A 17,887-nucleotide genomic window follows, 5' to 3' on the forward strand; every position below is an offset into this window, starting at 1 on the left:
CAGCTGAGCTTTAGTGAGTTGTAATCTTTTTGGTGGTGGAGGATCTTGATGTTGATGAGTGCTGATTGATCAGGGTAGTGGTTGCTGAAGGTTGGAGTGGCTCTGGCAATGTCTTAAAATAAGACAATGAAGTTTGCCATATCGATTGACTTTCCTTTCACTTGAGCACTTGGGGCCATTGTAGAGTTATAAATTAGCCTAATTTCAGTATTATGTCTCAGGGAATAGGGAAGTCCAAGAGGAGGGAGACAGGGGAATGGCTTGTCAGTAGAGCAGTCAGAACACACACATTTATTTAGTTTGCTGTCTTACATGGGCATAATTTTTGACACCCCAAACCATGGCTCAGATCACCATGACAAATATAATAATAAAAAAGTTTAAAATACTGTGAGAATTACCCAAATGTAATAGAGACACAAAGTTGTCCAATGCCATTAGACAAAAGGTACCTATATACTTGCTCGATGCAGTGTAGCCATAAACCTTCAATTTATTTAAAAAAAAAAAACAACAAAACCAAAATTCATGATCTGTGATGGTGCAATAAAGTGAAGTGCAGTAGAACAAGGAATGCCTGTATGACTTGGAGCACTCGGAATTTTTTTTGAAGTTAAGTGTTCATGTATTTAATCTTTTTTCAAGTCTTGGAGAACAGATGATGAGGTGTATAGGATGTTTATTTTAATGTTCTTTTGTATATACTTGAAATTTTTATTGGGGAAAAAGATCTCCCAAGATACTGCCCCCAGCTCAGCCTTATTTTCTATAGGAAGGCAGACTAAGGTGCTTTTGGGGCAATAAAGCCCAGTGACCTAGGCTTTAATTATATGACAGTGTTCTGTGTAGTTACTTTCAGCATCTCATTTGTCCCTCTTTCAGCAATTACCAGTGCTCAGTAAATGGCAAAACTGTACCAAGTGGAAAAATAGAATACTCTTAGTTCGTAGTTTATACAATAGTAGTTTAGAAGTTTACAAACTTCTCATAGAAGTTGTAAACATAAGTTTTTGATTGTGAATCAAATTCATTGTAGAGCAATTGAAGTGCCCAAATTATCAATTTTACGTAGAGTACACATACACACTTAAGATCATATTGTTTTGTATAATGTTTAATGACATGGAGAGATTAATATTTTCATTGTCATTAAAGATTATTCAGAAGTAAGAATATTAATGATGTATCATTTATTTGTTCAGTCCCCTACAGGTGGGACATTTCTGCTTTTTTTCCTCCTGTATAAATAATATATAAAATGATGGGATAAAGCTATTTTTAACTATATTATTCTAGTATGGTGAATTTATATATTTATATTCATATGTGGGATTATTAGGTAAAAAGGATAAAAGTTCTAAGGTTCTTGCTATATATTGCTAAATTGCCCTCCAGGAAAATGATTACCATTTTGCAGTCCCAACAAACAACATATAAAATGTATTGGTAAGCTTATAAAGTAGCTCTGAAGTCCAAACAATTCATTTTTTTCCCTGGTAAAGGATAATTTAAATGTGTTCATTTTTAAAAAAGGAATATTACGTAAAAGAACAAAGTATAAAAATCACACAAAAGTCCATCCATCAGAAATAGATACTGTTAAGAGCTGATGAACTTCATTCATTCCACCTCTCTTTAAGTAACCTTTACATCCAACATGGGATTCGAATTCCTGACTGAGATCAAGAGCCACACACACTCTTCCAACTGAGCCAGCCAGGTACCTCCCTCCATCCCCAACTATCTTCCTTAAACATAGACATACATACATACAAAAGTGGGCTCATATACTATGTTTACTAAATATAGCAAATTAATTTTACTTGGACTTAAAAAAAATGTGAAAGAAATGATCAACTTTTGAAGTTTTTTCTATGGTAGTTCTAAAAGATTCTTCTTAAAATTAAGGACAATTACAGAAAACACTAAAGAGGCTATAGAGTTATTTCCTAGTTCTCATGTATGTTTTAATTAGAAACCATTTATGACTCCTGTTATGAAAAATGTAATCAGCGAACTTAATAGTTCTCTACTTCTTGCTTATATACTTCTTACATAGACATTGTTCACATATAAGTTGAGCCCTAAAATTATTTCCCGTTATTTTCATTTGGTCTTTTATGGCTTCTTTTTTCAAAGTCCTTAATTTGATTCTTGTTGGATAAATTTCATTATCAGGCAGTTTTTTTAGTATGCCCATTCTCTTTACATTTTAAAGAAAACAGCCTTAGCTAGGTATAAAATTGCTATCACTATTTTCCGCAGACCTCTAAAGCCTTTTTGCTTCACTGCCTTAGGAAGTTTGCTGTGAGATGAGACCAGCTTGATTTCCACCCCCCCTCATTATTTAGGACTTGATTTTTCTGCTTATATGTCCCTGTAATTCTTTATATCTTAAATTCATCAGGATATTTGGTAGTTTTCTTTTATTAGTTTAGAAAAATTTTCTTGTATCTGGACATCTAATTTACTCAATTCTCTTCATAAGGAATGTGAATTATGCATACATAGGATTTCATGTGTTTTATTACCTTTGTAGCTTTTATTATTTTCCATTTTTATTTCCTCCAGCCTAGTCTCTCTATGCTTTATGTTTATTTTATACTGTTATCTAATAAGGCTTTAGTTTCTTCAGTTTTTCAAATCTTCATTTAAGTTCTGCAAGCATATTTTCCATCTCTTACCTTTTAATATCATCTTTGAACTTGTATACTTTGCTTTTTTTTTTCTTTTTAAAGATTTTGTTTATTTACTTGACAGAAACAGAGACAGTGAGAGAGGGAGTACAAGCAGGGGGAGTGGGAGAGAGAGAAGCAGGCTTCCTGCTGATCAGGGAGCCTGGGGCTTGATCCCAGGACCCCGGAACCCCAGGATCATGACCTGAGCTGAAGGCAGATGCTTAACTACTGAGCCACTCAGGGGCCCCTATACTTTGCATTTTTAATCATCACTTTGTTACGGTGTTTTTTCAGTCTGTGGAGAACTTGTTACTTTAACTTTCTGTAGGGAGTGACCAGCATCTGTGAGCATTCTTTTCTGATTACTGTTTATTTAACCTTAGGTCGTACATAGATCAATTATATAATGGAAGTAACAGAAAGGGGCTAGTGGAATGAGCTTTAAAAGTTGTGTTGTTGGGGCACCTGGGTGGCTCAGTGGCTTAAAGCCTCTGCCTTCGGCTCTGGTCATGATCCCAGGGTCCTGGGATCGAGCCCCGCATTGGGCTCTCTGCTCAGCGGGGAGCCTGCTTCTCCCTCTCTCTCTGCCTGCCTCTCTACCTACTTGTGATCTCTGTCTGTCAAATAAATAAATAAAATCTTAAAAAAAAAAAAAAAAGTTGTGTTGTTATATTGGAAGACTTTCACCAAATTAATTGTGGGAAGTGAAATAAATTTAGTGGTTTACACCAAATACTAAAAACACAGTAAAGGGACGCCTGGGTGGCTCAGTTGGTTGGGCAGCTGCCTTCGGCTCAGGTCATGATCCCAGCGTCCTGGGATCGGATCGAGTCCCACATCGGGCTCCTTGCTCGGCAGGGAGCCTGCTTCTCCCTCTGCCTCCGTCTGTCAGTGCTCGCTCGCGTGCTCTCTCTCTCTCTCTCTGACAAATAAATAAAATCTTAAAAAAAAAACAGTGAAAAAATACTGTAGAGGAAGTATCAGAATGCATTTTACATAAGGAATATTTTTTCCCCGAAATTTGTTTCAGTTACAGAATATATGTGTACAGAGGTAAAATGTAAAGTGTTCCTTAATACTGGCTAGTCAGAGTTACAAAGCTACAGTTCTAGGGTCTCACCCAGTATGTTAGCAGATAGATGACAGAAATTGCCCTCAGCAAAGTTTGTCCGTAAGCTCCATCTCCTCTGGAATTCTGTAATTTACCAAATCAGTCTCTAGAGAGATGTTCAACATATCCCACTCAAGAACTCTTAGCTCTCTGAAGTAATGAAAGAATGAGAATAATCTGCTTCCTGCTATAAGTTGGCTGTGTTAACTATAATTTGGTTCAGATTTCACCATATACCTGAGTAAGTATGCACTAAGTTTGTAGTTTGAGAATGCTTATTTCTGTTATTAAAAGTTGTTGGGGTCTTTAAAAATTTTTTAATCTTATATTTTAAAGTGAATATTTTTAACAATATACTGAATGCTAACTTTGTTGGTCCATAGGTCATTAATCCAGAAGACATTTCTTTCCATCTAAATTACTTTGGTAAAGAAATAACTGTTAGGAAAAAAAAAAGAAAGAAACTGTTAGGACTCAATAACAGATGTAAATAGAGGTGCTTATATTTAATTCTTAAAGGCAGTCCTATATATAGTTGTCTAATGGATAACAAGAACCCTTATGGTCAACTTTTATTAGCTCAAGTATTATCAGGAGAGGAATCATTGAGGAATATGAAATCTCAAATATCCCAAAATGCTTAATATTGCTGCAAAAGTCCTTCAGTTCAATAGCAAGCAAAAGAATATATGACCAGATAAAACTTCCCAAGAAGCTGGATACTATCAGGCATTTGGTCTTATAATCCTTACTGGCTCCAGAGCTGCAGAAAGTCAAAACACTCCCCCTCCCCCACTCCTTTTTTTCACTTTTCCCTTTTGAAAGGAGGAAAGGTAAGTACTGGTAGACTGAACTAGCAAAGATCCCAACACCTTCTTGATTATCAGTGCCTATGGACACTCTGCATTTCTTATTTTGCTTCTGAATCCTCAGACCCTTAGCTTCTTTGCCATACTGTCTCCTAATTTTACCACCTTTCTGAATGGTTCATTTCCATTTTCAGTTGGTTAACTGCACTGCTTCCGTCTCACCAGTGTTGAGTGTTGCCAGTGATTCTGTTGTTGGCTTTCTTACATAAACACTTCCTGGGCAATCCCATTTAATTCTGCATCTTCATAATTACCTCAATGTTGTCAATTCCGGGTTAGGTCACTATGCTCAACTCCAGTTCCTATTTCTAACAATCTGGGCTTTATCTAGTTATACCACAGAAGCCTCTAATTACACTTTAGGATAAACTGAATGCAACACTTTCTTTACCAACACAACTTTCACCACATGCCTCTCTAAAGCCTGGCCTCTTCCTGTTGTATTTTGTAGCTTTGTGAATGAATGGCATTATTTTCTAGCAATTCAGGTCAAAACCCCAAGTGGTATTGGATACTTTCCTTTTTTTTCAGTCTTGTTGCCCTACTGCTACTGACTATACTTGGATAATGTCAGTGCTTACAAGATAAAGGCTGAGCACCATAACCTCGAATTCAAGGCTCCTGGGGAAGAAGAAATATCATTTAAGAATGTTGTATAAAAGGTATTAAGTTTCACTGTTGAACTGTTCGATGCAATTGGATTAAATGATCCAGAGAAGTCTTATATTTGAATGCATTCTTTTCTTCTTACAAAGCTGCTGCTAACTCGTCAGTTCTCATGCTATTATTACTACATGGTCCTGCTGGGGAGAGGGAGAAATGGAGGTAATAGGTTTTTACTGATTTGGCTTTTGAGTGTAGTAGCAGCAGCACAAATCTCAGGATTCTCAGAACAGTTCCCATCATGGAGCAAAACAAAACTAAACTACAGAGAAATGGAAAATGGGTGTATAAAATTTAATAACAAAAGGGTCAACAGGCAGCCACATCCATCCTCATCATTCATCCTCTCTACCCAAGTCCTTTCTAACCTTATAAATTTGAGTACCGTCAAAGTTGGTTGCACAAAGGGGTACAAAGCAGCCCTTGGGAAGCACTATCCCTCAAATGTGGAATATGACTCAGATACAAAACTCAGCACCTCTTTCATATAAGGGAAAAAAAGTGGAGAAACTTGGTTAAAAAGAGCTAAAATATTCTCATAGCTGCCTGGGGAGTAGATCTTAATCCTTCCACATAGATGCCTTCGGATCCACAGGTGGCCATTTGGACTAAAACCAAACAGAGTCCATTACTCATTCCCTCTCCGGCTCTTCTTGTGGCTTTTCTTAGATCTGAAATGGTAACACATATGAATCATAAATTAACATAAATTTAATAACAGCTGTTCAAGGAGCTAGGCAAGAACTTTTGAGTAAGATGGGGTATGCTGATACTGATGGGGATAGAGAGGATACCCAATATTCATTAAATGTGCTTGGTGTTATGTCTTAGAGCAACACTGATTGAGGTATTACTATCCAAAATTTACCACTGAGGAAATGATCTCTGAGAGGTTAAAAGTGCACCTGACAGTGTATAGCATATAGCAATAATTTCTAATAAAAGTTTATCAAAAGAGTGATTTGTCCAATGTCACTCAGCTGTTAAGTGTCTGAAGTTGGGATTTAACCACAGGTCGTCTGAGACCAAAGCTCATGCCCACTATCAAAGCTACAATTCTACAAGGAAAAAACAAAATAACATAAAACAGATACATAATTCTAGTAATTCTTAGGACAATGGGCCAATTTTATAATGTAAAAAAGGGAAATTCCTAAATACCCCATCAAAACAAAATTTCAGGTCTAACTTAGTTGTGTGATTGGAACTTTGATTTCTGAATTAAGAAAAAATTCTTAAAGGTCAGTCCATACCTTTCAGGAGACTTTGAGTGGCTCCTATGTCTGTGACTACGGTGATGACCTGGGGAAGAAAAGGCCACTGGATGAGTGTTACTCTATCCACCACCACCTCCGCTGTCATTTTCACTTCCCCCAGGCCCTTTCATTGGCATATTTTTTTGGCTTATGCTAGACACACCTCTTGGTAGCACCTTTCTGAACTGTATGTGACTATGGGGGAGTGTCAGAAGAACTGAACGCACTTCATATGCATTCAGGGGTTATGGCTAATTTCACAAACATCACGTTGAGTATTTTTACCACTATGTAAGATCTTATTCCTATAATTTCAGATGAAAGAACTGAAGTTCATCCTTCTTTCAGCAAAGCTTATAAGAGAAAGTAAAGATGTGAACTCTATTCTCACTTCCTTTTAAGCAGGCTATTGCACTGGAGGAGGCTAAGTACTTACTGTATTTCTTTAAGACCACCAATAGCAAAAGGCCCAAATGCTGTACCTGGGGACTTGGAGCGGGATCTGTGCCGTCTATCTCGAGATCTGCTGCGGTGACGTCTTGGGCTTTTGCTCCGATGCCTTTCTCGTCGAGGGGATGGGCTATGGAAATGATCGGTCAGATCCCTTTATCTGACATTATATTCACCACAACAGCATCCTCCCTCCCCAAAGCCCTGTCTTTCATTACAAATCAACCAAAGGCCCACCTCCTCCTTTTAGGAGATCGACTCCGCCTGTACAAAAAGAAAAGAGGAAGAACCTTAGTAGGTGCGCTGCAGTTGTAGATTCCAAAAATTGCTCCAATTCTTCCCCCATTTCTGTTATCCATGACCTTAGTCCTGTAACTTTTTATTAGCACCCTCCCACTCTAAGTCTGGGGTTGGTCATGTGACCTGCTTTGGCCAATGGGCTATTTGCAGATGTGATATACCAACATGATACTGGAAGGAAATTTGCATCACTGAGCTTGTCTGCTCTTGAATTCTGCCACTGCCCTGAGACCATGCCTAACCCAGCCTAGAATGAGACACACATACACACAGAGAAGAGAAGAGTTGCCCCATTAATGAGTTGCCTCATTAAAAGCCATCCTATAGTAGCCAATAGACAGATGGTCACAAAACAGGTTCATGTACTTAAACTGCCTATCCAAGCCCAGCTTAAATCACTGACTGCAGATTTATGAACTAAATAAACAGTTATTGTCTGACACAGAGGTTTTGTGGGTTGTTTTATAGCAATTACTGCATCGGGCAAACAGAGGCCAAAGAGTAGGGCCTTACCTTCTGGGAGACCGGCTCCTACTCCTCCTATAGCGCAATGTGGGAGAACGACGGGGCTTGTCTAAGTCTCGGTAGCTTCTCCGGCGGTGATCAGGTGATGGCACTCTCTCCAACTGGAAAAGAAATGTATAGTAGGTCAGTGATGAGCACAGACTTACAGAAAACCACTTAGGGACAGTACATACACGCTCCTTATCCTGTCCCAAATTCTACCTTCAAGTGACTTTAAACACAATGAATACAAAGATAACTCTAAGGACAAAAACAACTACCAAATAAAAAAACTGAACTGTTTCCAGTATTCCCACTATTGTTCTAGTGTTTACTAGTTAAAATGCTGAAAAGTTGAAAGCAACCTAGCTGTCAGGGAGCAGTCAGGTAAACTATCATCAACTCAAAAGACTATTAGCCAAAGCTGTTATGAAAAGTATATGATAATGTGGAAATGCATATAGTTAGATGCATATGGTTAGAAAAGAAGGATCTGAAACTATTCTATATATCCAAAAAGGCTAGGGACTTTGTGAGAAGAATGTGACTGTGAGAAGAGTCAGAGCTAAGTAATTGTGCATTTCTCCTTCAGAAGCTAGATTTTTCAATGTGAAAGGAGATACAGATGTAAAATCAGTAAGATTGTATAAAGTGTACTTTATTTTAAAATTTTCCTCTGGGTCTGCCAACTCTAGAGAAATGCCAACCAAACCATATCACTGAGCATTTATAGTGCCCAGATTGTGGTATCTAAGTATCATTTTCCCTGTAAATGAAAGCAAGGGCTCCCTGGAAAAATGGCTAATTTCAGGTTGGGGACAGCAGCTTACAAAACATGACAGAACATACCTCACAAGACAAGGCGTCTGAGGCTACGATGATTCTATCAGTCTCGTGTGTCAACTTGGGGACCGCCCTCCATTGGCCAAAGAGGGGACAATTTCAGCATCAACAAGGACTATGATGGTTCAAAACCACATCCAATCTGCTTAAATCCTTGAGTTTATAATGTTACCAAGGACAAAAGCTCATCACACTGGGAGGATACTATGGAGTCAGCTCATTATTTAAAAAACTGAGAAATAAATAACCCAATATTTACCTTTTCTGTATCAACTGTACCTATGAAAAACAATACTGATTCAGGAGATTTCTCTTTATAGCAGTGTTATAGGTAACAAATGATTTAAAAAAAAAAAAAAAAAACAAGGAACTAGAATATCACCATTTCACAACCTCTAACGGGTCTAGGCAGAGATCATCTAGGCACAGTGGCTCCTAATACAACAAAAAGAGAGGCAGGCTTTGCTCACCTTGGGAGGAACAGACATCAGTACTATGAAGTAGTGTTGCTCTACTCCAAAGCCTACAAAAACCTCAAATGCAATTAAGCCTCCAGCTCTTAAGAATTAGTTTACAGGGGGCGCCCGGGTGGCTCAGTGGGTTAAAGCCGCCGCTGCCTTCAGCTCAGGTCATGATCCCAGCGTCCTGGGATTGAGCCCCGCATCAGGCTCTCTGCTCAGCAGGGAGCCTGCTTCCTGCTTCCTCCCTTCTCTCTCTGCCTGCCTCTCTGCCTACTTGTGATCTGTCAAATAAATAAATAAAATCTTAAAAAAAAAAAAAAAGGAATTAGTTTACAGAAGATAACAAGGGACAAGTGAACATGTTAAGTGACCTCACAGGGACACAATAAAAAAAATACAGATTGTAAAAATCTGTACAGAATAATATGACTTGATTTATGGACCACTCAAACTATTAAAAAATATAGGACAATTGGGGAAATGTGAATAAATATTTTTTTCCTTGTTTCAAGTTTTATTTAAATTCTAGTTACAGTGTAATTTTAGTTTCAATACTGAATATTTGATTTTAAGAAATTACTGTTGATGTGGGGGTGACAAGCGGTATCATATTTAGACCTTTTCTGAAATATGAATGCAATCAATATATGATGGTTGTGATCTGTATCAAGAAAATTGTGGGGTGGGGACAATCTGGTACAGAAATATGTAAAATGGCCAAGTTGATATTATAGAGGCTAGACAGTGGGTAAAGGGAAGCACATTCTCTCCACTTTGGTAAGTGACTGAAATTTTCCATTAAAAAAAGGAAAAACAGAATGCCTACTTTTGGTTCACTCACCACAGAAGAGCACCTCAGCATTGCTTGGCTTTAAATTTATGAACTAAGATAATGCTTCCTTTTGCACTCACCTTGAAGGGAGCCTAATGGCTCAGAGCTACACTTCCCATTTACATCCAGTATCCACAAACCAGCATTTCTTTTATTTCCCCCTAGCCTTTTTGGATATATAGAATAGTTTCAGATCCTTCTTTTCTAACCATATGCATTTCCACATTATCATATACTTTTCATAACAGCTTTGGCTAATAGTCTTTTGAGTTGATGATAGTTTACCTGACTGCTCCCTGACAGCTAGGTTGCTTTCAACTTTTCAGCATTTTAACTAGTAAAGAACATGATCATGTAGTAGGTTTTTCTCCCCCTAAACTAAGCCTACTCCTTAGGGTAGGTTCAACTCTGAACAGTATAATTTTTGTTCCAAGTATTTGTTTTAATAGCTACTAGCTGTGAGTCAATTATAATGTCCCAATGTATGTGAAGGGCTTTATATGTATCGTCTAATAATCATAAAATCCTAAGAGAAAGGTATCATCCTCCTTGCTTTACAAAGGAAAAGACTGACATTAATTTGCACAAGATTATGGAGAGCTGAGATTTAACTCCAGTGCCTATACTCTTAACAATAAATACTGTATTTTTTGGCTAAAGAAAGTTAAAAATTAAACTGTAAACAAAACAGGGAAGGACCATTCTCCCATCCCCTCCCCATAATTATCCCTCCTTCAGCCCTTAAGCTCCCAGGTATCTGACCTTCTCATCCTCCTCTTCCTCCTCTTCACTGGACTCCACATCATCCATGTCCTCTTCTAGAGCGCTAACCCGGGGCTCCAGCTGCTCAGCTTCCTCTAGCACATAGCGTTTCTACAGAAAGTATGATGAAAGTCAGGGGGCCTTGTTCACTATTCTTGATTGTGAGGACAGTTTCAAGGGTATATACATATGGCAAAACTTACCAAATTGTACACACTTTGAATTTGTGTTGTTTAATGTATGTCAACTGTACCTTAATAAAGCCATTTAAAAGGAAAAAAAAAACAAACCCTTGTTCAAATGAAACCTCACTCTCAAGCCCAATATGTAATTAGAGAAAAAAGGAGCTACTCTGGTTGGAATATGTGGGGCTGTCTCCTCTTATTCCTCTCAGCAGCCTTAAAACAGTCCCACAGAGTAGTTTAAAGACCACTGAAGTGGCCTAATTTCCCCATTTTATAGATGGGAAAAGAAAACCAGGTTCCACAGCTAGTCAGCTATAACAACAGAAACTTAATCTTCTAATTCCCTGCTCCATCATCTCTCCATTATAGATCATTCATTCCCTTTCTCCTTTGGTAACCTACTGTATCATTTTTCCCTTTGTATTTTACAACAGTAGTTTTAAAATAATACTCTGCAAAACTCATTCCTGAAAGGTGCTTCATGGATAATCATTTATTACTAGGAAAAGGAGCAGGGTTATAAAGGTGACATTTAAGGGGTTAAGATCTCATCTACTATTCCTGACCCTCTTACCCGTTTTACATCCTACAATTTCCTTCATATAACATTTTAAACAAGAAAGTCTTCCTGTGTTACTCACTTTTGAAGCCCTACCCTTCATACACTTTATCTGTTTTCCTCTCCCAATCACCTTTTTCATGCGTTAAAAAGACTCCTTATTAAGATAACCCTTGGGGGGGGGAGAGGACCCCTGACATCCATGGGCTTCAGTGTTTTATTGTATATGTGTACTTGTCTGTCTCCCTGTCTTGGGGAGAGAAGGGTGACTCTGATAAAAGACCTTTATCTCTTACCTGTAGCCGGGGTAGAATGATGTCACAGACTCTTTCACTGTGGAGCAGTTCATCAATAAACTCATCTACATGCATTAGTTCAAACTCTGGAAGAACAATCATAAGCTCAGGCAACTTGGAAATAAGTTTATATAGCCAACAAGTAAAAGAAGTGTAAGTCTCTATATGTAAAATGTCTATATATAAAAAGTACTTAGTATAGAAAGTGTGAGTCCTCTGCAGCCTCCCTTCCCTGCACATTTACTAGTAAAGCCATTCAGTCTGGCAGTTACAGAGACGGGATTACTGACAGACGTGGGCTCAAACTACAGCCATTCATAGCCTTGTCATCACTTAACCTTCATTCAGCTCACCTTTACTGAGGGCATCTATATGCCAGGCCCCTTCTTGGAGCTGGGCATAAAAGAATGAATGAAGCTGTCCCAATTAGCAGGAGACACAACACAAAAGGAAGCACAAACAGTTCTGAATTGCATAGGGGTGATCTTTTTTTTTGTTTGTTTTTAAAGATTTTATTTATTTGAGAGAGACCCGCTTAAGAGAGAGAGAGAACATGAGTAGCGGGGAGGGGTAGAGAGGAAGAAGCAAACTCAGCAGGGAGCCTGATGCAGGACTCGATCCCAGGACCCTGGGATCATGACCTGAGCCAAAGACAGACGCTTAACTGACTGAGCCACCCCAGCACCCAGGGCTGATGTTCTTGAACAGATCCTATAAGTCAAGTACAACTTCTCATGTGAACACAGTGTTTCTAAATATAGAGCATGTACCTTATATGGTAAATGAAGTAATAGGTTTTCAGAATTTTTATAGTAAACATTACCTTAATTCAGTGGTTCTCAAACAGGGGTTAACTTTGCCACCCACAACTAATGGGGTTGCTACTAGCATCTAGTGGATAGAGGCCAGGGATACGGCCAAATACCCTACAATGGGCTGGACGGCTCCCCACAACAAAGAATCATCTGGATCAAATTATCAATAAGCTGAAAAACCCCATCTCAATTTAACATAATATAAACATAAGTAACTCCATGATGGCCATGACCATGTCCATCTTGTTCACCACCTTATTTCCAGTACATAGCACAATACCTGGTATCACACTGGCACTTGATAAGTGAATAAAAGTTTACAGTAAAATACCAAATTCCTGACCTTCTGCTTAATGTTATGTGTAGAGGTAAAAGGCAAATGTTACTAATCTTCTGTTATGACACTCAGTGAGAAGAAAAAGGTTTTGATTGCATTACACTGAATCCCCCTCTACCACAAAAACAATCTTTGTAAAATATATGGAGCTGCCCCCTTTGGATATACTTACTATTTTTCAGTAGGATTCCTACATAATTATGAGTATACTTAATCTATACTGTGGTGAGTAGTACAGCACTAGAAAAGAGGCCATTAAAAATAACTGTGATGATGGAACATATGGAAAACTAACTTTGGGAGGTTTTGGGAAGGCTTTTTCAGAGGTCATTATGGAGGCAGATCATATGGGATGGAGCACATGTGGAGGGAGCAAATAATGCAAGGCTGGGATTGACATAAGATGCAGTTGGAAAGGTAGGCAGACGGGGTTAGATTGGGTAAGACCAACAGGAAGCTAGGAGTCTAATGGAGTACTCCATGCAGCAGAGGGAGAAACTGAAATGAAGACAGTAACAAAAAGGATGAAGAGCATTCACAGTGTATGTTACAATGTGAAGATAGAGATATTGGTGAAATAAAAACTGGTTCAGGGAGGAAGAGTTGGTACCATACTCACCCCCATTTCGGTTCTGGCTCTTGATTTTTCGATAGTCATTGTAGAGAGGCTCTAAGTACTTGTAGCAATCAATTGCAGTGCCTGTCAGCCTCATGTAAAGTGCTCCCAACATACGCACGTACCTGACAGACAGAGGACAGTAAAACAATAAGCCATCCTAAAAAGTTCTTGTTCTTGAGTTTCATACCTGGCTTTTCTCATGACAGCAGTGGATGTACAAGTTCTTTCTCTTCTTTGGCAGATAAGAGAACTGCAATTTTAGAGGAAACATGAGGCAGCGAAAGGTAAAATATGGAGACCTGGGTTACAAGTTCCCATTCTACCACTTACTGGCTACAGGAACTTGGGACATGTTGCTCAACTTTCAGAGTCTATTATATCTTGTATAACATGAAGACAGAACCTATTTACCTCACAGAATTACTGTAAGAATCAAATGAGATACTGAATTTAATAACATATAAGGTATGTTTACTTAACACTACAAGAAATAATACATATAAATGTGAATATATAAACTGTTGCTAGGCAGCACAGCGTGCTGGTTCTAAAAAAAAAAAGTCAAAGTCCTTTGGGTTACAATTCTGATTCCATTACTTACTGGCTTTGTTACATTAGGCAAGTTACTTGCTATCTCAATCCTTATAAAATGGAGATAATAGTGCCTAATTTGCTGGCCTGGTTTAGTGAGAAATCTGTGTAAAGTGCTAAGCACAGCATACAGCACACAGTAAGTGCCTAAAAAGAGCTATTCTCTAGCTGTTAATGTTTTGTAAGATTTCCTTTTTCTTTTCTCTTCTATCCAACTACCCGCTCAAATTCTCCACTTAGAATAACAAGTGGACATCTGAAACTGAACAGTTTCTTTATATGACAAACAGAATGGAGTAGAAAAGAATCTGAACACTGAAGCCAGCTTTGCCACTTACTAGCTGTTTGACCTTGAGGAAATGACTTCATCTGTGCCAAGTTTCCTCCCCTGTGTAACAGGGATAATAATTTTGCGGGGTTGTTGTGAAGGTTAAGTTATTACATGTAAATCCCTTAGAGGGTAGCACATAATCTACTCTATCTGCCTCCTGTACTTGTCTGTGAGCTCCTTGAGAATAAAAAATAAAAGATATTTTGGGGATATCTGCCATGCAATAGGCTCTGTATTGTGAGATATACAGCACTATCTTCTTTAACCGTCACAGCAATCTTGAATTGGTATCATCATCTCCATTTTACAAGTGAAGAAAGTAAAGCTCACAAAATGTAACTTTTCCAAGGTCACAGTAAGTCTGGACATGGCTGGACACAAGCCTGGACACGAACCTCCACCTACATCAAAGTTTTCCCACTTATCTACCACATCATGTAGTTTTCTTCATCTTTGAGCATCCAGTACTACCAACATACTAGGCACTCACTTCTGTGAACTTGTGAAATGCTTTTTGGGGGCGAGGGGTAGTTACCAGGACTGAGAATGTAACAGAGAAGATCAATACAATCAGAACACGCAAAATAACAAGATACATTGCTTTCACTCCTCTTAACCAAAGCCAAATTCTGGACCACTGAAATTGAAGCTTTTATATTAGTGAATCAACATTTTACTCACTTGAAATCTTCATTTTTGATAAACTCTACAATGATATCCTTCTCAGGCTGAATTTGAAGCATCTTCAAGGTCAAACACAGAAAGGGAGTTGGCTTTATGTTGCCACCATAGACACCACCCACAAACCTCAACTCCATGGCTTTATCGACTACAAGTTCAGCTGAAAAGAAAAGCAAAAACAAATAAAGTGGCATCTCAAACACATTAGGCTAAGCTTATCCCAGTCTGAAGTGGTGATAAGCTAGTTCAAGCTTTGGTGCTCCTGAATACTAATCAACAATTTAATATAAGAACAACTGTGTATTAATAGTAATAATAAGAGCAGCCGATATATACTGAAAGATGAGTATATGCCAGATACTCTGCTAAGCATGTCATATTATCTCATTTAATCTTTGCAATTAGCCTTGAAGTTCCTGCACTGAGGCTGTTTTCAGCTAAGGGAAAATGAAGGCTAAGAAAGGTTAAGTGACTTGCTCAGGGTCCACAGCCAGAGAGGAGCAGGGGCTGCATTTACATGTAAGCAGTCTTAACTTCAGAGTCCATGCCTGTCACCATTATGTTTGGAGAAAAACAGCCAGATTCTGAGTTAAAGGAAATAATAACAGCAAATGACTCAATAGCTACATAACCTTGGGCAAATGTCATTTAAACAAAAGGGGTAATAACCTTCCACAATTGTTTTCAAAAGCAAACCCTAGCTGTGTGAACTTAGGGCAAACCATTTTACCTTACTTTCTTTTTAGACTGTCAATTCAAATCTGAATAATAAAAGTACGAAGTTCAGGGCTATGGTGAGAATCAAACTTACAGCCAGGTACTAAATACTGGAGATGTAGGTAGAGGGAAAAGAAGGACAAAATTACTACGCTTACAGAGTTTACAGTCTGGCAAGGTAGAAAGCACTGGAAAAAAATTTTTTTTTAGGTGTGATGAATAGTTGAAATAAGATGCAGAATGCAATACATCAAGGGAACATAATCCAGCATTGGAGGAAAAAGGTCATGAGTTCACTTTCGGACATACTGAGTTGGCATGTCTTGGAATTTAGATCTCAGAGATCTGGGCCAGAGAGGTAAATTTGGAGGCATCTACATATAATATGTAACTGCAGTGTGGAGATCATCCAAGGAGCGAACTATGTAATGAGAAAAGGTCCCAAAATTTATCCAAAATTGACATCACTCCAAAATTGACGGGACTCAGAGAAAAACAATATGATGTGTCCATGGACACAATAGCTAATGGTGGTGGCAACAACAGTACAGGCACAGGAGTAGTTAACAGTGGTTAACAACTAGCACCACCACTACAACTGCTGAGTACTTCTTAAAATATATACCTGTAACCATACCAAATACTTTTTATACTTTATGGCATTTAATCCTTACAGCAACCTTTTGGGATGGGCATTATGATATTCGTTTTACAGTAGAGGAAAACATGGTTCACTAGGATAACAGAGCTACTAAAATGCAGAGCCAGAATTCAAAGATTGAAAGACTACCTGGAAGCCTTCTCTGAAGAACTCATATTTGTATTAAGGCCCGAACGTGGAAATACTGCAGATGGTCCAGATTCAGGGACAGTAAGACCCTGAATTGGGTTTCGGGTACATTAAAGTTCCTTTAAGAACTTCAGAGTCCCTGAGTGTTTGGGAACTCTGCAGATTACATTAAACATGGAAACCCCCAGAGAACCCAGCACAGACACGCTTTAGAATAAGGCAGCAGTAGACTGCGTCTCCGAAGCTCAACACAAAACTACGCACACAGTAGGTACTCAGATTTTTCTGAATGACTGACAGATTCCCCTCCAGTCACACACCCGGGAGCCATTCCCAGTGGCTCCCAGTTAGGAGAACTGGGCCACAAGGCGGGGGAGGAGGGTCCGCGCGCTGCCGCTCACCCGTCAGTCCAAAACACTCCTCTTTCCAGTACTTGGACTCATAGATTCGCGTCCGAATGATCTTCTCCACCAGATACTGAGGATTGGTGCCGTGGATGCTGTGCGCATCCTTCACCGTACGGTTCGCCATTTTAGAACGCCTTCAGTTCTATTTCCGTCGGGTCCTTCAATGCGTCACATCCAGGTTAAAAAAACATCTAAGAGGGACTGAGAAGCGTGGAGAAAGTCGCTCTAAAGGATTCAGGCCACCATCTTGATACCGGAAATGCTGCAAGGAAAGAAACTTCCTTCCGCGAACAGCGTCGCCGACCGAATCAATGATGGCCGCTGCACGTTGGCGGACGTACGACGTGCATTCCCTCCCGTGTGGGCGGGGCTGAAGGACTGGCTGGTGACGGAACGCGGGGACAGCCTGGGGGCGGAGCCACGACGTTTGGCGCGAAATTTTCTTTTTCCACCTTCTTTCCTAGCTAGGAGCCAGCTTTGACTCCGGCGTGCGGCCAGTGGCTGTAAGAGGAGTCCAGCGGGGGCAGGTCAGAGTTGCTGCGGCTCCACGAACTCTTGGAGCTGAGACGGTGAGGGCAGAGGGCTTCGGCGCCCGGTGAGTGTGGCATTACGGGGCTTGAGGGGAATCTGAGCCGACAAGACTGGAGTTCTCTGTGGACTCAGTCATTGATTGATTCATTCAGCAGATATTTACTAAGCCCCTGTTAAGTGCCAAGTACTGTTCTAAGCCCATTAGGAGCATTTTTCTTTTCCACATCCCGATTTGTAAAAGGCTTCCCGCTTCGCGGGGGACTGAGGGGTTGCAGTTCGGGAAACCGGAAGCCAACAGA

General features: G+C 39.3%; 1 protein-coding gene across 1 annotated transcript; it reads right to left on the minus strand.

The window, feature by feature from the left end:
* Positions 1–4,269: 4,269 nt before the first annotated feature.
* On the minus strand, positions 4,270–17,367 carry PRPF38A (pre-mRNA processing factor 38A). Its single transcript, XM_080801000.1, has 10 exons — positions 17,052–17,367; positions 15,144–15,303; positions 13,541–13,662; positions 11,770–11,855; positions 10,730–10,840; positions 7,841–7,953; positions 7,265–7,291; positions 7,060–7,157; positions 6,575–6,623; positions 4,270–5,992 (listed from the first exon to the last, which is right to left on the minus strand). The coding sequence occupies exons 1-10, from the start codon at positions 17,179–17,181 to the stop codon at positions 5,950–5,952; spliced, it is 939 nt and encodes a 312-aa protein (XP_080657126.1). The 5' UTR covers positions 17,182–17,367; the 3' UTR covers positions 4,270–5,949.
* Between the last annotated feature and the right edge of the window lie 520 nt (positions 17,368–17,887).

The sequence above is a fragment of the Martes martes genome (genome assembly GCF_963455335.1).
Source record: "Martes martes genome assembly, chromosome: 4".
NCBI classification, from domain to species: Eukaryota; Metazoa; Chordata; class Mammalia; order Carnivora; family Mustelidae; genus Martes; species Martes martes.

Excerpts from the sequence above, each read along its gene's own strand:
- PRPF38A (XM_080801000.1), bottom strand. The coding sequence starts at position 17,181 with ATGGCGAACCGTACGGTGAAGGATGCGCACAGCATCCACGGCACCAAT. Across the intron at positions 15,304-17,051 it reads GGAGTGTTTTGGACTGACGG|CTGAACTTGTAGTCGATAAA; the intron begins GTGAGCGGCAGC and ends TTTTCTTTTCAG. Across the intron at positions 7,954-10,729 it reads AGGAAGAGGAGGATGAGAAG|TTGGAGAGAGTGCCATCACC; the intron begins GTCAGATACCTG and ends TTTCTTTTCCAG.